We start from the raw sequence: 22452 nt of genomic DNA on the forward strand, positions 1-22452 counted from the left end.
CAAATTTATACCTTGTTATGTTAAAAAGTTCTTGGTAATGCCATTACACTTTATTGCTAATAGACAACAATTGCTGAACCTCTTACTGTTGAGCAGTGTTAACTAAGGATTAGTCCCAGCTAAGGCCTAAAAGGCTGGGCTCCCTTTTGCCCCTGAGTCTCAGCCTGAAATGGTCCTCAGGCAACCAGAAAAATTAGTTTCACTCATACTAGCCTCTTACAGTCATTTTCTGAAACTCAACTGCTGTCATGCTTCAAACAACTTGAAATTTCACGTGGATCTTGAATTTAGACACGTCCCCTTCACCCACATGAGGCTACAACAGGATGGATCACTGAGAGGGTAAAGGGCACTGCTCAGGTGCTCACCATCAACACATGCATTTCACTACAGCATAGCTTTAAATCTGCATACACAAAATCTGGGCAATTACCACAGAATGGAAAAATACACCTGCAAATACCTTGCAATGAAAAGCCCTGGTAAAAGCATACAGACAGTTAAAATGAAGTTCCCACTGCAGTGTAGTAGGCAAAAGAACTAAAAACCTCCATCCTAATCTTTATCAATAAAAATATCATAATTCTAAGGAACTATTTTGTTTCTGTAATTGATAACGATGCAACTATCAGAGGTTATCAGATTCTAGAACTGGACTGATTTCAAGAAGGCTGTTGAGAGGGTTTAGAAAACAGAAAGAACTAATACAAAAATGAGTTGAAAGACTTGAAATTCAGAAAGGAAATACTAATTCATGGCTCTTGTATTTTAGCATCTTTTTACAAAGTCAAAGAAGTGAACAAACTCATGTAGCCCTTGGGTAGCACATATGCACAATTTTGTCTGGACTATTCATGGTTTCTTCTTGAAGACATTTATTGCAATAAATTAAACAGAAAGCTGGAAATTAAATTGTATCTGTAGCTCTATGCAAGCAATACCACCTTGCAGCCTGCATGCAACTATGTTCAACACTAAAGTTTAAAAAACACAAGATTTGTCCATTCTCAGTGGTTCACCACTCTCTAACAACCATATGAACCATGGAATACTTGGGGACAGCACTAAGAGACTGCAGACTCATGTACAAGATGTACAAGAACGACGGAAAAACTTTAGTTTGGCAGTGCCTTCAGAGGTAAAGCTTTGGAATAACAGCTCCTCACCCTGTCCCAAAAGAGCTGCCTCACAAAGTTCAATGAGTTTGCTCAAGACCTTGCCCAGTGAAGTCTGACAATCCCTGTGGGTTTCCACTCAAGCACTTTCACTCCCCAGCACACCCCACCCTCCCTTCCCCATGTACCATCAGACTTCCTGCTGCTGTAACCAGTAACTGCTTCTTGTTTGGTAATTGCCCAGCTCTACTGACAGTGGAGACAAGAGTGAGGGGAGTCTGTCTCCATCTGCTCTGGGGGCCTTCCTTTCAGGTAAAGCTGGTATTAAATCCACCTTCAGCTTCCTCCTCATCTTCAGGCCAAACAAGGCAGTTGCCCCACTCTATAATCCAGCATATGCTCCAGCCCCTGAGAATTTTACCAGCACTCTGCTGGATTCTTTTCTGTTTGCCCACATTTCTTTTGTCTTGGGGTCCAAGAGGACACAGCACTCCCAGTAGAGCTTTACCAGTGCTGAGCCAAGCAGGGGGCACAACAGCTTGAGTAGCTCCCAGGTTAATCTTTATTTTGGCAACACTACACAAGAGGCTTTCAACCCAGTTTCTTGTTCACCCTTACCCACTTCCAGAAAGCTGCTTCCCAGTCAGATCTTAGACTCCCATGGGCTTTTTCCAGGCTCTGTGTGTCAGCTCTGGGAGGGTCCAGCCCATCATGACCCCTCTGAATGGCAGATCTGCCCTTCAATCCACCAACTGCTCCCATCAACTTTTCCCTTCACTCACAGACAAACTCACTAAGGGTTAATCTGTCACATATATATAATCAAACTAGGGTAGGGTACAGAGAGTTGAAGCTGAAAGTCAAGGATACAAAGTGTATTCCTTTAATGTTAAAGCAAGCATATTTTCTACTGACTCATGTTTTAACAAGCATTGCTTTTAACTGCTGTAGCTAAAAAAAAAGGCTTCTCAAAATTTACTATAAATACTACTTCCACATTGTTCCCAGGAAGACTAGGACTCTGCATGCATACATAATTCTGCTCACTGGTATTTCTAACCAATTTTATAAAAACTTAAGTTCTTGTGTGGTATGCTTCAAGCATGAAGGAGTTTTTGTTGATGAAATAAATATTTTGAACACTTTAAAACTAGTTTCTGTGCTATTCAGAACAGCTGATTACTGTAATTTCCCAGCTATATAAAGACTTGTCTCTAAATTACTTAGTTCACCTAAATTCATCGTTCATATTCTTGTTTTTATAAAAACATCGATAATTACAACTATCAAAGACTTCAGGAAGATTTTGGTACATATCTGACTCTCAATGATCACTACAGTTAGTGACAGCTTTTCTGAGATCACAGCTTGAAATACTGGTATGACATTATTAGATATTTATTTTTCTCTTCCATTTTACACATTGCCACAGTTAAAATATTCTTGCTATTAAATACCCAGTTTACATGGGCATTTGAAAAATCATGGTATATAATACGAATCCACCAATGAAAAGGGAACACAAGTTTACTGAGCTTTTCAGACTATCTTCATATATGAGTCACTATCAGATATAGAGAGACAGGACCTTAGAACAGTTTTGACTTAATGTAGCAGAAGCCACAGAAATATGTAAAAATGTTCTTCATGTGACAGACAGCAAAGTAACAACGTTCAACATAAGAGGACATTCTGAAGACTGTACAAGAAAGCATGTCATTCTTCAGGTTATCTATCAGATCAAAAAGGCATTTTCCCCCTGTTTTCTTATAGTATACACAAGGGAGCCATACCTTACCAACATTCTTTTCACTTACTAAACATACTCACAAACCAGAAGTTTCACTTTAAGTACTTCACAGTTTCCTTACCACCACCTCCCTTCTTTTCTAGGTCGCCAGTTTACCTGGAAAAGGTTTAGGCAAAGAAAGTAATCAAGATGGACTACTTCCTTTCTTTCCTTCAAATAACAAAATGCACAGATCCTACAAAGCTTTCTCTATAGCAAAAGCCAGGTGATCTCAGAAGCCCTGTCACTTAAACTAAAAGGAAAGCTCTGATGACATACAAGTTGTAGTGGTTTTGGTTTGCCAATTTAAGATTTTCCCAATTTTGAGATTTTCCCAAACAATGCACTGCTGAGTGTGGTGGGTTCAGTGCTGGCCAATCACCCATGCACTCACTTCTGCTGTGAGATAGGATCAGGAGAAAGGCAAAGCCATTTTTGAAACACATACCCCACAGGTTGTATAGGAATTAGAAGCAGGGCTTCTTACAGACTTTCCTGAGAAAGTCAAAGGGAAAAGGACTCCCAACAATTTTATCCATCCACCAGCTCCCTGCTCCATGTCTAAGATAGCCTAGGAATTTTGATTTCTTCATTTCTAATTATGCTTTCTCTATAAATATGAAAACAGACCAGCATAACACCATGTAACTTTCTAACCCACTTTGCTTTCCCTGTACTATGTTTTTCCTTATAAAAAGTTTTTCTTAAAAGCTAAGGAACCCCTATATTAATGCATATTAATGAATTCAGGCGTTTACTAGGAGAAAGTAACTTAGAAACATTTCAAATTGCAAAACAAGAAACCCTCAACAACTAAAGGAAGTTAAATTTAAAAGTGAAGTCTATTTTTTAGAGACACTTTACTCTAAATTTTAGTTAGCCCATACAGATTTTTCAGGAAATGACTTATTTTGAGAGGGAGGGGAGGAAGAAAAGTAGAAGGCAGCAAAAAGAGACCTTGAAGTCTGCTCCTTCAGAGTGTAATGTTTTTCATTGGACACATGGCCATCTAACCCAAGAGGGTGAAAATGCTAGAAACACAATCTCTACCTCATCTCTAGGCAGCCTCCTCTCGTGGCAGAGACTTCAGTAGGATTGTGAATGTTGTGTTACCTTTTGTTTTCCTTCCTCCTTTGCCTTCATACAGTTCTTGCCCTCCTTTGAGACCCACTGATTTGCACTGGCCTCAGACAGACAGACAGACCTGCTCTGCCCTCAGACAGACAGACAGACCTGCTCTGCCCTCCTGCTTGAGAGCAGAGAAGAGAAAGGCAAGGGGGAAATGCAAGCTGCCAACAATTCCCCACCTTTGTGCCACAGCAAAGGGCAGCTATTCAAGCAGACACCAAGCCAGCACAGAGGACAAAACAAAGCCAGAAGCAGTTTCAGAGGGATGGGAGTTTAGACTCACAATACTTCACCCAAATGAGTGGAGCATTGGCTTAGTCATTTGTGCAGAAAGAGTAACAATCCCATAAACACTGCAGAACTAACAGTGAGGTCTAGGTCACAATCCATTACCAGAAAAACCACCACAACTAACTAAACCCCAAACAAAACCTGCTGCTATGGAAAAAAACCCAAAACATTCCCAGGAAGGCTATGGAAAAAAACCCAAAACATCCCTTTAATACAAACTACACTGTATTAAAATTAAAAAAAAAAAATAAAAGAAATTAAAATTTCAAAATACAAAAAGATTAATCCCATATTTGGATTTAAAAAAAAGAAATTATGCAACTTGGAATATCATTAAAAACCAGCTGATCTACTCTGCAGGTCCAGCCTGCTTGAAGCCAGACCCTGCTCAACACCCAACCAGCAGTGGGCTGACTTTGTGCAGGGCTATCTGAATCAGTCTAAATCACATTCCCTCAGTTCCATGGTATCAGCAACACCAGTGTTTGGTGTGTGCCATGCTAGCTGAACTCCAGAATAAGCAGGTACTGATGCTAGTTATAAAGCAACTTGATGCATTTTGGGACATTTTTAACTAAGGAAGCCCAGGAAGGTAATGATTGGGTTTTTAAAATCACTTTTAACCAATACACTAATTTTCAAAGTTCAAATGAATTATTTAATCTTTTTTCACAGTTAACCAAACCTCCACAGATTAAGCATGGAAAAAACTCCCCATTTTGGTAGCAATACAGGGAAGAAGTAAACAAGGTAGCTTTGTGAATTAAAAAATTAGTAGCTTTTTTATTCATTCTCCTGATAAACTCCAGATTTTCTAAGCAAATTTCAAATGATGAGTTGAGATCACAAAGATTTGCTCAGCTACTAAAGCATGCTCACCATGGGGTAAAGGACAGCATTGCTTCCACCACTTCTCTGGGAGGATGAGAAACACACCCATCCAACCTGAGTGGGTGAAGTGTATGCAGCACAAGAAAGGCTGTAGGACACTCCCTTTTTTGCAGTTTGAACATTTCTAAACAGAAATGTGGTAACTGAGAACAAACACAACTTCTGGCTCTCAAAAACCCAAGAACAGTTTACATAGATTTTGGAATGAAATGCAAGACAACACAGGCCTGATTCTGTCAGTAAGGCAAGAAAGATACCAGATGCATTAAAATATAAAATATTGTATATTCTGAATGCTTGCAGTATTTTTCTCCTCTACTAAGAACAATTCAACATGGCCACTTAACTTCTGGTAAGCCCTACAGCATGAATGAGCATTACATTCTTTTTCCATAATATTTTCAGTAAAATAATGACTTCATTATATTTTATAATATATAAAAGAAACCTTAAAATAGTTATGAGTTCTTTCTGTTTATTTCTCCCACTCATGTATCAGAAATACCAAGTCTATTCTTCATTGGTTATAAATGATGCCTGTGAAAGTTTCAGGGCACAGTCGCTTCTGTTAGTCCACAACTGATAAAAAGCAGATGTGCTGAATCTAAATCCCCTCATTTATCAGAGCCATTATATACTGAAGTTACAGATATTAATTCTTTGAACCATGCAAAAAATACAACTCTCCCCCTGGAAAGAGTTGGGATTTCATTGGTTTGATCCTGACTCATCAGTAGGCCCAGAGAGTCTTAAGAGTTTCAAAGCTGAAAGCCTTTATTTTTCTGCACAAAAGGCAAGAAGAAAAAAACCCACCCACTTGAAAATCCCTTTCATGCATGATAAAAATGGCCATAACTCTACCAAAGCAAAAACAGTAGTAACGTTTTCCATGAATTCTGACCAAAGAATGTGAACAATTCATACAAAAGAACAAAGGTCAGTATAGCTGCATAGTCTGCTTTTATCACTTCCCTACCACAGACAGACATCCATGGCTGGTCACAAATGTACCTGTCCCAAAGAAGTGTTCCACCTCAGAAATATCTGGTTTATGAATCAAAAATTGTCTGTGAAGGGCAAGAAAAACCACACACAGCACAAAATAGAAGAATTTGTTTTCTTTCCTGATTTGGTATCAGATTAACATAAAACCAGAAATGGTGGGAGGAAGGATGTAAAGGTTGATATGAATAACCACCAGCTGTTACCAGCATAAGATTTTCCCACAAATTCACTATTACAGCTCTTCTGTGCTGCAACTTACAGCAACTGGTAAACTTCATGTGTTACCTGTTCAAGTAACTGCTTCTCAGCAGAAACATTTGTACCAAATTACTTGATAGTTATATTTCTCCAAACAAAACTGGATTTTTTTGTTTCAAAAATGTAAATTCAGGACATGTCTTCTAAGTAATGCTATCACTCATTAAACAAATAACACTTCCTGTAATTAAGAACTGAAGAAAATTGTTTGAAGTTGCACAGCAAAAACAGTCTGCAGATGTACCTTTACTTACAAAGCAGTTATCACAAATGCTACTTTCTTTTCTTTTTTGTGGTCATTTATTCTGTTTCACAAAGTGGTTCAAAATTATTACATCTCAAACGAAAACCTATAAAAACATATTGAAAGATACAACATGCTTAAAAAGAGTTTTCTTGGTTTCACAAGCTTTTCTTGTTTCTCTTTTATGAAGAGTTGAGAAATTAAAATTAGCATTTGAAAGATTGCTTAAACTTCTCATTCAGGTGTCAGATTCCACAGGTGCAATTTCTCATTAAGTACAGTGAAACCTTGAAATCAACTTTGCTAGGCAACCTCTGTTCTTAACATTATAGTGCAAAACAGAAATATTCTCCTTTGCCTACAACTGAAGATATTCTTAGACAAATAATCAACTAAAAGATAAAGCCTAAGATGAAAACAAAAAAAACATGCTGTTTATCTGTCCTATTACCTTAAATACCGAGAGTATCAAGATTCTGTAACTTCTGGTTAAAGGAACTCCAACTTCCACTGTTTCATTTTGGAAGTATGCATGGGCTTCCTCAAGATCTTACTACTCAAATGGCAAATTAAGATAATGCTTTAATTTCTAACTCTCGTCCAATTAAATAAAAAATAGAAAGCAGAGTTTCTAATAACGATTCATCCCCAAAATTATCACTAGAGTACCTTTAATATGAAAGGCAGTACCACCAAACAACAATGAAAAAAAAAGCCACACACCCACTAAACACACACATTAAACCAAAACTAACATGGAACCTTCTGGTCTAAACCAAAAATATGGTTCCAGTCTTCTTGCATTCTAAGGTTCTTCTTTGTCATTTAATTTTTCTTATACATATATGGGAAGACATTAATTCTAACTGTTCAGTATTTTGTCCCACAACACAGAATAAACATTCTCATGCTTATAGTAAAATGTATCCATAAAATAAATTTACTAGGGATAATAGAAATGACAGCTTCAGGAGATGAGAAAAATGCAATGAAAGCAACATGATCACCCCATTCCAGAGAGCAATTTCTGAAATACTTACAAAAGCTTTTTAACTTACAAGCTCTACAAGCCTTAATACAGAGGACACTACAAACAAAAGTTTTATTGTGCACTGCAATATTGATTCATACCATTTGTGCAAAGTAAGAACACTAATTAAAGATCTTATTCTGAATTATTTTGCTGACTTTTCCAAGTCAATACTTATTTTTGCAGAAGTCCTTGTGAAAGCCATCAAGCAATTTAAAAAAATGGCAGAGAGAACAGTAAAGTTATTATATCTACTGGACAACTTTTTTAAAAGTTTACTTGTACCAGTGACAATCCATAAGTGTTAAGAGATTGTCTCCTCTAGTTATGTATGGTCCAAGATAGCTAATACTGAATATGTACACCCCAGGTGTCTCCCAAATAAAGACCATCATTTGCACAGAAGTACACTAGATAATATTTATCTATTTTGATTTGCTGCTAGTTTTGGTTTTTTAAAACAGTCACGACCCTATCTAATTCCTTGAATAACTCCAGGCACATTTAAATTATCACCAAAATGATTATTTTAATGAAAAAAAAATTATAAACCACCAAAACCATCAATGCTTTCCATGACACTAGACAAAAATTCTGCAGAACAATGACATTTTATATCTCATGCAATAAATGAAATTTGAAGAAATTATTTACTAGGTTGTTCAACCTGAATATAATTAATACTTAATGTGTTGTATTTACCATTCTGTAATCCCATCCACAATTGCTTATGATCCTTTTTTTGCATTTCATTGATGACTTGACTTTTGTGCTTTAAAGCATCTGCTTCTTTTATGCAAGCCATAAAATGAGCTTCAATCACATCCTTAGAATGGCAGTGTAGAAGATCCTTTTCTGGAAAATTCTACAAAAATAAATGATAGATCAAGAAAAATAAATGCATCATATACCTTGTATGATGAAGCATAAATGATAATTTTAAATAGGCACACATTTATGCAAAAGAAGCACACTGGAATTTTCTACTTACAGAAGAATGTAACAACCATTCTCTCACTCTGCTGACAAGAAACAGGTTGCAGTGAAAATGTTTCAGGAAAAATAAAAGCTCAACAACTTTCTGTAAAACCAGAATTTTAACATGTTTTCAAGCAGATATTCAATCTCAGACATTAAATAGAAGAAAATGATGAGAGGTGACAAGCACCTAATACAAAATGGCTCTCTATGATATTTTATCAACCATTTCTATGCAGTTCCTTGAAAATCAAGCAGTATCCAGCACATATAAGAACTGTAGCATATCTGCCACTTACAAACATTTTTCCTCAGGGACACTGGAAATCTTTGTCAGATCATATAAAATCAAGTCACACAAGCTTGTATGACTTGACTTTATACCCCTTTTGCTTGGTTACACTGGCACACAGCATTCAGCATTGCAGATGCACAAGAACCACTGCTCAGGTAACTCTTAACCCTTCAGTAAATGACAACTGCCTCTCCTAATGAATTTATTAAGGAGTTATGGCAGTATATCTCCTTCAGATACAAAAAAGATTTCTTTGAACATCAACTGATCAGAAGTCCAGCATTGTAGAGGTTGTGGGTTTTCTTCCTCCAGTTTTTCTTTTATCCACACTTACCATTTTATCACCTACCATTTTATAATAACACAAGTATTCACTACCACAAATCAACTACCTATAGTTTTCAGAAGTTTTAAATCCCACCCCTATTACCTCCTAATTAACTTTATTTTCACAGTTGCTTATGACCATGCTGAATGGAGCAAACCTCAGAACCAAACCAGAGTGGTGGCATCATCAGTACTCCTCTTCCAAACAAGGGCTTGCCACATGTGTATACTTGAATTCTCATGCTATTCCACCAGAGGCCCTTTCTTCTTAATCCATTACAAACTGCCACTTTAGAAAGCTTTTGTGAGGGACTGTCAAAACCATTTTGGAAATACAAGTACATATAATGGGGTATCTTTCAAAGGCTTCTACAACATAGTTACCATGTCAAAGTAGGAGCAATCTAATGCTGGAACAAACCCTACCTTCATTCCCCTACATAACCTCAAGAAAAATAGTGAAGACTGCTTCAAAATACAGAAACCCAAAATATCAAAAAGGGAGCTGGGGATTGCCTTACCTGAAAGAAATTCTGAGGTAAAACAGTGATAGTTCCCTCCTCATTAGGTTATTGAGAAGAGTTGGAAATTAAATAATGGAATTTCATATAGCATTTCCTCCTTATGACAGTGAGAACCCAAACTCTGGAAACTGTGGATCAAAAGGATGAGTATTTTCCAAAAACAGGGGCATAAAGAAAAGATTGCCAATATCTTTTTCACTAAAGTTTACATGGTTTGAGTTGAACTTGCAAAAGGAAGTGCTGTTGTTAGGACTGGTGTATGTTAAGCTGACTAGAAAGCTAAGGACAGAGGTAAATCTACTTTCTTACATGAGAATGGCCAAGTATAAAGACATTAAAGAAGACAGAACAATAAGGAAAGTTCTTCTGGGGCAGACCTTGCTCCTGTTCAACCCTACAAAGCTGAGTGTCTCAGCATAATTGGGCCCAAGATTACTAGGAAAACATTACTGGGACTGTTACTTGCCAATTGACATCTGCATAGGCCTGTAAATTCTTTCAGAAGTTCAATTTACTTGCTCAAATAAAAATGTAAAGTCTCGTAACCAATCCAGAAGAAACAAATAGACAGAAATAGCATACTTAAAGATCAAAAAAGGTCTTTACACACAAGAATTCAAAGAGAGACACTGGCATCCCTCAGAACAAAGGAAAAAACAGTGGTACATACCTAATGCCAAATAATATAAGAACCTAGAAACTGACTTTCCTAGTTAAAAAGTGATGTTTTAGCTAAGTTGTTTATGAAAACAACAGTTTTGTTACAACAAGTGTTTCAATACACATGTGTAAATATTGGACTGCAGGGTCTTTTTTTGGACATTCTTCTCTTTCTACAGGCAGACATCTTCCTGCTGACATTTTTGCAATGAATTTCAAATCAAATTGCAGCTAATGTCACTCCCTGAGGATGAGTTCCAGAAATCATACACAGTGCTGTCTGCAGAACAGCAAGGATCTATTTAAAACTGGTCAAAGCTAGTTAAGCTAATGTAAAGAATCTAAACACAGAAGTAGAACTAGGTGTGGCAAGATTAATTTTCCCAGCTTCTAAGGAGTAACACTGTAAAAGACTGGAAAACACTCCTGAACCTCAGTGCTGTCTATGCTTTTCTTTAGTAGGAAAACACTGACACATTTCTATGAAGTACAGTGAGGAGAAGCTGAAACAACTAAACATGAAAGTGACGACTTAGAAAGAAACACTGCACACCTGCAAGAAGTATATGAAACAGTTTCACCTACATGAGACTGTCAACAGAAAACATGGCATCCCAGCTGATTTATCCTCAGGGTACAAAATAATAAGTTTTATATTTAAATGTAGGTCATGTGCGCTTGTATTTTTAAAAAGAAATCTACTTGCCTTCTTTCTACCTGAAGAAATATTGATCAATCATAAATAACTTCATTCAGATCCCTGAAGAAAGGGACAATTGTAAACTGGTTGCCACTCCTGGCTATACAACTAGGAGATTTGCAAAAAGTATTAACAGATGACATAAGTAGCTTTAATTCAAGTACTCTCATTGGTGTGTCTTGCTCCCTCCATGTCCTGCATCTTTGAAAGAACAATTACTAAGGGTTGGCTTTGATTTTCTTAGAAAGCTCAAGGAGTTCTGGTTTTTGTTTTCACATACCAGTAGATCCTTGCAGTATGACCTGGTCACCAAGAAATAGGTACTGTCTGTACAGACAAGAGCACTAAATGACCTCTCACAAAAAACTGTACCAAAAACATCACTGACAATTTCAACAGTCTGGTTTCATAACTCCATTCCACCCATATTTATCTCTCAGTTCTAGCTCACAAAACATCTGTTTATCCTGTGACAGTCTACTTGCATTAGACTACATTTACAGAAAATAGGGCATTAAAACCATAAGGAATGTATCCAGTGGCAGGGGGTACATCTATATATTTGTGTTTGGTTATCATCAGTGGTCTTTTCTTTAAGAAGACTGATTTTAAAAAAAACCCATTTATACCTCTGGCTTCCACTATATCTCCTAGCAGTTCCAAAATTTATCCATATGCTACATGGAAAAGTACTTCATTTCCATTGCACTTGATCCAGTTTTCACCTAAAAAACCACAAAGACGATGACTGTCACACAAGGACAGCTGCTGCCTCTCCTCCTGTACATCAGGTCATGGGTGGAGAGGCAGGCACCAGCAGACAATGGTTTCATCAGAACCTCAGCATTTCCCCTGGCACACACAATTTCCTCTCCTCCAACAGTGCTGCCATCTTATCTACTGCCCAAAATCTGGAGAGGTGATTACCACACTGAGAACTCAGCAGTGTTAAACAGGCCACAGAGTAAGGTGAGATGGTTTTAACAGGAAGGGGTAGAATTTCCCTCCTTCCTCTAAAGCCACACCTGGATAACAAAAGCAACTTCCCAGACTACAGCCTCTCATGGTTCTCAGACCCCAGTATGCTGTTCAGCCTCCTCCTTCTGCAACTATTTAATGCAACTGTTTTTCAACCTTACAAGATACAATGCACGTAATTTTATTGCATACCAGAAGTACAAATTAACAAACTGATTCTTCAATGCAAAAACGAACTGTGTTTATGATTTGGTCTGCATACATAACACAGGAGGACAATTACAAACACCTATCAACTTGAAAACTTCTGCTGAACAGAAATAAGCCTTTTCCATGTTTTTAACTTCAAACAAGGAAACCTGATAGGGGGAGGCTAACTTTGAAAAATAAGTTTAAAAACACTTTTTACAGATGTTTGAGATATCTGTTGTTGACTGCATGCATTGGTAGAAGAAAGCAGACAGCCACAACAACAAAAGTTAAACCCCATAAAATCTAACACTGTTTAATTAAGCCAAATAAGAATTACGACTCTTTGAAGAATAACTACACAGAAATGAAAAGAATACTCTAGTCAAAAATCCCACACCTAAACTATTCAGCTGTAAGGAACTGTAACACATGAAAACCTCTTCAATATTTTGACATACTTTGATATCTTTCAGTTATGTTTTGACTTAAGGATTCAGAGGGATTTTATTTAAATAAACTTTCAGATTACATCAAAATAGGAAGAGAGATTATGCAGGTGCTAACTCCACAGTATTATATTACTAAATTACATCAACCTTTAAAATAATACTACCATAGCAGTTAATTATTTCTGCTGATCTTTAATGTACACCTTTCAGAAAAACTAAAAGTAGTTGATCTTTTGGCAAACAGCAACATAGACATTAAAGCCAAATTTATGCTGCTGATTAAAAAGCACTGTGGTGCTGCAACTTCTCAAGATGCCTCTACTTTGTGATGGCAACATCCCCACATTGCCACTGTTAATACCCCAGAGCACTCAGAACATAACAATTAAACTATGGTTTATGAAACGAGACGCCCTACATTTTCATTAGGACATTCTGGAAGTTTCCTCATCCCAGCTCTCTGACATTTATCAGACAAGTGTAGCAATTACAGTGGTTTCAAAAACATCCCCAACTTCAGATCTATTAAGTCAGTCATTTTAGAAGTTTCAACATGTAGAAATACATATCATAAGAATGTATGCTTTCAGTGCACACTTCCAAAAAGAATCAGATTACTGTTGGAAAAAGTTTTTCTAACACACTTTTGAGAATTGTTTCAATGAAAACAATCAACACAAGTGCTTCCCCAATACATTTTTCATTTCACTCAAATCCCTCAAGCACTAAAGTCAAGCCTATTAATGTAGTGCTGTCCTTCAGATCAGTTTTCCTATTACACTGTTTCTTTTACAATGGAGAAATTAGCATTTCAAAGTTAAATATCATGATTTGTAGTTGTGCTTTTGACTTCAAAACATACTTGGAATTATTGTCTCAATGCATTTCAGAGTATGCAAGAATCCTGCACCAAAGCTAACCTTGTTCAAGTTCCATTCTGAACAAAGATCAGTAGTGCTATTAAGCCATATTTAATGGGTTTACAATGCATAATCAAAATAATGTCTCTCCTGTGACTCAGCAGTCACAAGACCAAACTCATTTCACTCAGTTCTCTAAAAGGGACCAACATTAAGTACAACAGTATTCCCTGACTTCAAAGATTTCTATAGCATCTCATAACCATGCTCATATATGCCTAAAAGGATGAGCACTTCTCAATCTTCCCAATCTTCAGTGAACTCAAACCAATTAAATTAAAAACATTATACAAAGTTCTATCATAAGCCTCATAACCTGAAAAACAATTTTGGATTTTGAGATTATAACAGAGTAATTTTCTACAGGACATCCAGTAAAAGCACACAGAGTCTCATGGAAAATAGCTGCAGATTTACAGAAACCTTTAAATGCTTCCTGAACAATGGATATTCTCCCTTTCACATCACACCATTCACATGTTTTATAAAATAGTTATGAAACCTTTTCCCAGCTTCCAAATGTCATGAAATCTCATGCTCACTCATTCTTAAGAAAAGGGTCTCTATCAATTTACCTTGAAATGCACTGTGATGCTCCAAGGAAGGGCTGTATTTGATGCATGGAGATCAAAGAGTAAACCAATTGGGTAATGCCTAAAAATGACAAGATATTAATTTAATATAGTAGCCGTGCATTTAATTCTATGTATCACAGTTAACATACCTGCATTTACACACACACACACACACACACACACAAAATAGCTGTTTGACTCCCACTTTATAACTTAGAAAAGTTATACAGGCAAGTTTAGATGACTGACAGGCAGAATTAAGTCTGGAATGTACGTGTTCAATATCTAAACCAGTGGTTTCCAAGCTGTGCCCACAAAACACTGCTACTTTTGCAACAGCCTTAAGTGGCCTACAGCTGCTTTGTGGAACCTTCCAAAACAGCACTTCTGGTTAAAAAGCCTCAGACCAGGAAAAGCACACATGCTTTCAGATGCTTGGGTTCATACCACACTGACCCTTTACATCCTTTCCTTCTTCCATATGTCTGATATAGCAATGCAGAGAATAAGGAGAAGAGTGAAAGAGTGAAAAAATTACATATCTGTAAAAGGGCTGAAAGGTGATAGATCAAGATCAACTCTGTATTTTTACTATCAAATTAAGAAGAATGAAAAGGAAGGAAAAAAATTAATTGGAGTTTTGTATTTCAGTGGCATTCTAGATTAAAGGAGTTACACAAAAAAGCTTGCTTCTGACAAATATTCCCTTGTGTCTCACAGCTTTCTCTCCTTTAAATTCATCAGAATATACAGCCCCCAGCAGTATATGGAACGTATATCACACACACAAAACCTCCACAGGCCCTGTAAAAAAGCTCTTTTTTCAGTTTTCTCACACACAGATATTGGCAAGATTTTTGATACAATTTTTTTTTTTTACATTCAGCTTACCAAGACCCATTCTTTTATCTTTCAAAGATCATAACCCAAAGAGCCTTACTAGCTTTTCATCCTACAAAGAGAGAAACACATGCTGAACTATAAAGTCAGTAGTTTCACTGAACTAATGGGACTGATCTCAGGTCGCAGACCCAAGCACGTACATAAGTTTTGGAAGTCCTGAGAGCACTAACCAAGAGCGTTGCTTTAACAGCACCTGTGCCAAGCCACTCTCCAGAGCGGTGAAACTCTCACACAACAGTGCTTTAGCACCCCCTACGGGTGAGCCACCCCAAAGCGAAGGCAAATTCATCACAACAGCAAAATAAACCACAAAATACTACTCCAATTCCTGAGCTTACCTGAGAATAAAAAGGATACATATCCAGATTTATCCTGATTCACTGCTAATGCTCAAGTTTTTACCATGAAGATTTTTATCTACTAACTGCCAATCATGTCCTAAACACTTAACAAGGATTCAGCAAAAGTTCCATGAAAGAGAGGTTTTCCAGGTGAGTTAAGTAACAAAAATCAGATTTGATAATTAGATGAACACAAATTTTCAGCATGAACAATGACTTCCAGTTTCTTTCAACTAATACAAGAAAACAACTAAGAAAAAGAAAACCACAACAAAAAACCCATACAAAAACTCCTGCATCAGGTCTTGGCCTACATCTGTATTTTCCAATCAGTTAAGATAACATAGTGAAGTTCATGGAATTAAATTTCTTCAGTAAAATCTCTGAGCTTGGCAGAGTTAATAGGTGCCTGATTAAGTGATGCTTTGACCTTTTGTCTTCTGCTAATTTATGAACAGGAAGGGTCAAGCATCCATCCAGTCAGTACTAGAGAGCCACCTTTACAATTACCAGGGCTAGAACACAACCTGCACAAAAGGGACAAAAACTCCACTGAAAGCCATGTGCAAGTGCTCAGACAGGATGGAAACAAGCTGCAGGTGTCATCCCCTAGCATCTGCTGAAGAAACTACTCCAGCACAGAGTGGCACCACTCAGGGAGGGCTGCTGAGAAAGGCTGCAGCTCTCCAGGTTTCAAGCTGCCAGGAGAGCCTGGGGCCTCTCCTGAGGGTTGGAGCAAGCAGAGGAAATGTCCTTGCCTAGAGGAAGTGCACACCAGGGAGGAGCTATGTCACCAAGCTAAGGAGCTGCAGGAAGTCAGGGGGCTGCACAGCATCAGGGAATACAAAGAGATTAATGGCATCTTCACCAAGATCTCACAGAGATGAGAATCTGGAGAGAAAGTGTCAGCAGTCATTGAAGTGGTCAGTGGGGACTCACAGGGAGTCTGGGAGTACCAGATTTGTGTGAATTCTGGTGCTGAGGAATCCATTCAGTGCCAGTAGCTCAGAGTGCAGCTGCAGAGGGAGCTGCAGGTTGAGCTCCATGTGATGGGAGCCCCAAGCAAGAGGCCAAAGCTGGTGCTGACCCTTTGCACAGGAAAAGGCACGGGGACCTGCAGCCCTGCCAGGTGACTGGACACTCAGGGACAGGGCAGGAGCCAATGACACAGAGGAAAAACCCCACACTATCACACACAGACTGTGAGGGTATAAAAGCCCAGGGGTTCCTTGGTTTGGGGTCCTGGCTCAGGGACACCAGCCCAAGCTGTTATTCTGTTTTTACACCTGACTAAGCTCTTTCAGGGATCCAGAGGCTCTGCTATGAGAAACCAAGGGTTGAGCAGGAAAGGAAACCTTGTCTGGCTGTGTGGGTGTGGGGTGTGCAGGGAGCCAAGCGAGGCACCCATCGCTCCCTGGAGCCGCCGGCTGCAAAGGGGCCTGTCCCAGCTCAGGTGGTCCAAGTGTGTGACTGCCAGAGCAGCTCCCAGAGGGACAGACAGAAAAGTTTCCTTAACCTCTGGCCAAGAGAGGGCAGGCCTTCTCCAACCACTGGCAGTGCTTCAGTGTCAGACAAGAGGCTGGAAGTTCTGAAGAAGCATCAGAGCTGTCTGAACAGCACATCCATCCACAGCCAGAGGAAGCAGACATAGCACTATGAGACTCCATCCTACAGGAGAGAGAGCCCATCTGCCAACTTCACTTGTTAACCTGCAGAGGTTTGCTGCTTGCTGAAAAGTTGCAGATTGGCAAAGTTGTCCTCTGCTTGGATTATTAGTCCTTGCCGTTTACCCACATGGGCACAAATTTTAAGTGCTTCAAAGAACCCCTGAGAGCATCAAAAGTGACTCTACAAGTTCTAGGGAAAAGGAGGCATCTCCACAATTTTGCCATTAAAGGAGACAGGTTCAGAGATGTCTGCAGGTCAGGAGCTCATGCAGCTGGTGCAACAGCAAGGACTTACTTGGCTTTTACAGACATAGGATGCCTTTTGGGGATGATGGACTGCTAGGGAGAGATGGAATCTACCTAAGTCAGACAAAAGTATCTTTGCATTAAGGTTGCCCAGCCTACAACAGAAGTGTAAATAACAGCCCACAGATAAATAGAAATTAATGGACACGGGTGGATAGCAAGTGGTGAAAGGTGATAGCTGCAAGGGAGATGTCAAAGTGACAAAAGAAGGGAGGACAGAGCCCACCACAAGTGTCTACAGAAGTGCATGTAGCTTGGGAAACAAGCAGGAAAAACTAGAGTTGCACATACTATGGCATTACTGGGAGAGTGTTGGGCTACCTGAGGTACAGTGAGACAGCTTGCACAACTGGAATACTGCTGTGGAAGGACAGACATAAGCTGCTTAGTAAAGGCAGGCAGGGCAGATGAGGACAGAGGGTTGTCTTCCATGTCAGGGAGCAGCTTAGATGTATGAAACTTAATAGGACAGACAACAGGTTGGTTGAGTTCTTGTGGTTCAGGAACAGAGGAGGCACTAGTAAGGGCAACAGATCATGCAATCCAGGTGAGAAAAACGATAAAGTCTTCTTTAAACAAATTAGTAAGTGTCTACATCACAGATCCTGGTTCCTGTTAATCTCTCACATCTTCTGGAAAAGCAACAAATCTTGACAAGTAGTCAAGATTTCTTGATACAGACACTGGATAAACCAGAGATAACCCAAAGCTAAATCTGTTAATTATCTGTTAAGACAAAAGGGTTGTGATAACCAGTGGCAGCGTTAGCTGCAGTGACCATGAAATGGCAGAGTTAAAAGTCCTGGAGAAAGGACAGTAAGGCAAACACAGACTTATGACTTAACTTCTCATTTCCTCCTGGTGCCCTACACAGTTCAGGTTCAGCCATATCAGATGCATTACTGGACAACACCTTCAGTCCTTCACCTGCAGCCAGAGCACTGAACCTATGCTGTACTTAGAGAAATGCAGGTGTAGTAACATTCCTCCTGTTGCAAGAAGTCATAAACCTCCAGCTCTTCCAAATCTTAGGAGACTGTTTTCTGATCCAGTAATCACAGTCTTTGACTGCATCTCCTTCATTGTGGTTGTAGGTTAAATCTCCTGTAGCTGTAGGAGGGTCTAAGATTTCATCCATTTCCTTCTGTAGTCTCTAATGCTGCACAGTCTGATAACCTCTTCCTGAAACTCTTTACCTTGGTGACAGAGACCCTCCTCCACTTCCTGCAGATAAAGAATCCATCTTCCCCTGTCCCAACACACTCAGCAGGACAAAGAACCCGGGCCCATGTAACTCCAGGCCTGGAGGGCTTCATTCTCCTCTAAGAACTTGACCCAAGCACTGCAGGGCCTGAAGTAGAAACTATGTTTCAGACTTCCTCCAAAATCTCACTGGAAAATGGAAGAGCTGGATCTGAACAGATATAGACTCCATCCCACCTAGGTATGAAACTGCAGAGTGCAAGCAATAAGACCTCACCGTGCAAAGTAAATAATTAGAATAAACAATATTATTAACAAGTTCTATTTGATTCTGAATGCACAAGTCATAGCTTAAAAGACTAAACATTAATGCCTGCTATTCTTTCTCTACCAACTACTAGTTCAATCTAATTCCCAGTTCTTGTATTTGGGTCTTCCCCAGAAGAAGCTTCAGCTCTTTATGGAATTACCATTCTCCTAAAAGACTGGTTTACAAATAGCACCTTCCTTAGAAAAGCAGTTCCACTGAAATCAGTGGAAGCCTGTTCCTGGCAGAATAGGCTTAGTTTTTCTGAAAGATGAGAGCCTTAATTAGCAGATCATCATTACACTATTTATTTTCATTTCTGCATTCAATGAATTTAATAACTCTTCACTTAATCTTAGAATTACCAGCCACATATTCAGTCTATACCTATAATGTAGAGTTTTGTTTTTTTCATTCTACTTTAAAGATCATGGTATTTGAAAACTTACAGAAAATATGGATCTATTTGTGGTTGAAGTACAAAGCCTCTCTTTCCTTTCTTGTTACAACTTCAGTGAAAACTAGTTTTCTTCCAATATTTACCTGGGATTATGAACACACTGGGATAAATGTGGTACCTTGCTTTTTATTTAGGTAGTATCAATGAATCAACATTACTGTGGCACATAAGACACCATTTCCTGTTAAATCCCACATAATTTATTTAGATGTCTAAAGATGGTTTTGCCAGTCAGTTAAAATAAAAGCTCAAAGAGATTGTTTTTATGGATTTCTCTTTACATATTTTCACTAGGTTGGTCTCAAAGAAACAAAAGACTATAAGAGATCTACTGCATCACCAAATCTACAGGCACTCCATGATGTGATGCTTGCTAATCACAAGACAATCCAGGTTCAGTAAGATTAAAAAAATCACTAGTTTGATTTCTTATGATGAAACAAGAAATAAAAAGAGATAAAAATCTCTTCATCATTCAAAATACTAAATACCTTCTAGATGGCTGATGCTCTCTATACAAAACTAGGAAACACGGCAGTTCTCAAAATATTTTATTTAAAACTCTTTGACAGCAAAAGAAGTAGAAAACCTGATGAAAAATATTTATGAAAATTAATTAAATTAAACAATATCAGTCCAAGTCCCTAACCTCTCACCAAAAAAACCCAACAAACTAAAAACCCAAAAAGATAATTTTAATAGACTATAAGACAAAAACAGAATCAACAGCAATTAGTTCAGTAAACTTGAGCTAATTGAATTCAACAAACCCTTGAAGATCAATATTAGATTTTTACAGTGCAAGCACGTATCACACCAGTGAACAGTGAAGGCTTCTCATGTTTTATTACTGTGATGCATATAAGCTGTCTGCATTCAGACTTCAAAATTATTACTTCCTATCTGTGTTACTACACATCTTTAGGAAGGTGGAATATGTTAAAGGAAGATTTATTTGGCAATTCTACTGCAAGCAACAGTAAAGCCAAACCCACAAGCATTCTGAATTATGGTAACAACGAGAACAAAACCAATAAGTGCAGCACAACACCTCTGTCTTATGCATACAATAAAAATTCAAGCAGAATAATAAAAAATAAGTTCAACATTAAACCTTTTGTTTTTCCCCAAAAACACACATTTCTTACCCTCCTCCTCTACTGCTATGTTTGAAGCCCAAAGGAGTGATTACTTTAGGAAAACTACTGACACTGTGCTAAACCTGGGAACTCTCTACATGATAAACTGCATAAAGTACAAAGTTCAGTAAACTCACCATTTCAGTGGTGTACCTTCGTATTCAAACCATATTTCACTAACTTCCTCCTGTCTCATAACTTTCTGAAAGTGCTTCTTCACTTTGTCTGTTACCAGTGTCAAGTAGCTTATCCTTGGCAAAAGCAACTGAAAAAAAATTATAGAAGCTTTAAGTGAAAATAAAATACACTAAACTAGTAAAAATCTGTAACAAGTATGCATTTTCATAACCAATATTCAGTTAGCATTCTTTTCTTCCCCTTTTTAAGGTGAAACAGTTTACTTTTTAATGGTCAATGAAATGATGTACACAGAAGATGGATAATAGTAGTATCCAACATATTAACACCAAAAAAAGTAAAAAATTAAGTTCTTGATTCTTTCAGTGGGGTGGGGGGAGAACAGTGGACTTCAATTTCTGATTTTCTGTATTTAAATAATGAAGTTTTAAACCTTTTTCTATGAACACAAAAGAAGAGATTATAACTTCTAATTGAAAAGAATGAAAATGTGTATCAGCTATTATTCAAAATTAAAATTCCTACACAAGGAAAAAAAACAAAACCAAAACCTATGAAAACTAGATGCTCAAGGGTTTGGTTTCCAAGTGTTTGTAATTCCAAGAGCTGTCAATTTCCATTTCCTTTGCACTGGGTTTGCCATTTTAACCTATTAGTCAAGACTACTATTTAACCTTCGCCCGGGAACTAAAATCAGAAAGAAAATTGTAAATATTTTATTAGCTGAAACAAGCTTTGTCATATACTATCTTCTTTTCTCAAGTGTATACTATCCAAATCAGAATGCTGTGCTATTTTTATTTGCAACATCTTCCCCATCATCTCTTTTTTTAAAGCATTATGCCCAGGAGTGGTTAAGCACTCAGTACCAATCAGTGAATTGACTGATGACTGTGTGGCACACTCACTAGAGATAAATCAATCCCTAAGCATTAACAAACAACGCTTTTCAGTATTCAGTAACCTCCCTACAAAATATCAATTCACTTTAGAGCAGACATTTTAAATTAATAGTATCCATCCTGTAAAGTTCTGCTTCATAATTATTAATAAAATAGATGGGCCTAAGGTATATATATAGATTATATGTTACATGTTTAGAGAAACATTTCTTTTCTAGTGTTCCTCATAACCAGTGCTTTTTCTTAAAGTATTTACCTTATATATTTTCCTTATATATATGAATAATGCCAGGCCTTAAGTGAATGCCTGTGGTACAGACATCCTAAATCATGTAAGGATATATTTTGCCTGACAGAAAACTTGATCTCTGCTGCAACATTCTTCCAGAATTTCTCCAATAACTAGACCACACTTTGATATATAAATCAGATAATATTTTGGCCCTGATAATACAATTTGTAAATACCCAATTCATAAAGAAGTATGGAGAGTACATCAAGTTCCTGGAAGAACAGATTAATCTTTTTGATAATGCTGCATTAGGTTACATCTGTGACACAGGTAAATTTCACAATTTTATAAAATTACATAAGGCCAAGTCTCACCCCTGTCACAGTCATCATGTCAGTTAACACTCCATTTTTCATGTACCATATGGTTTTCTTTTTCCAACTGCTGCTTTTATTACCATCATCACATTGTTTCTACCATGTTTCATAGGAGCAATGTAATCAAA

At 37.8% G+C, this 22452-nt stretch overlaps 1 protein-coding gene across 9 annotated transcripts in view; it reads right to left on the bottom strand.

The window, feature by feature from the left end:
• The window catches only part of ATG5 (autophagy related 5), a 101326-nt gene that overhangs the window by 73987 nt on the left and 4887 nt on the right, over positions 1-22452 (bottom strand). For 6 of the 9 annotated variants that reach the window (XM_071446720.1, XM_071446745.1, XM_071446703.1 and 3 more), the window contains exons 3-6: positions 20813-20940; positions 14350-14428; positions 8743-8832; positions 8454-8616 (exon numbers count right to left, since the gene is read on the bottom strand). In XM_071446720.1, the coding sequence (XP_071302821.1) occupies positions 8454-8616; positions 8743-8832; positions 14350-14428; positions 20813-20940 (460 nt within the window). The remainder of the gene's footprint in view (positions 1-8453; positions 8617-8742; positions 8833-14349; positions 14429-20812; positions 20941-22452) is intronic. The other 3 variants (XM_071446711.1, XM_071446730.1, XM_071446764.1) reach the window with 3 other exon arrangements.

This window comes from Agelaius tricolor, unplaced genomic scaffold, assembly GCF_023055355.1.
Source record: "Agelaius tricolor isolate 1412-34295 unplaced genomic scaffold, bAgeTri1.0.p SCAF_1, whole genome shotgun sequence".
In the NCBI taxonomy this organism is placed as follows: Eukaryota; Metazoa; Chordata; class Aves; order Passeriformes; family Icteridae; genus Agelaius; species Agelaius tricolor.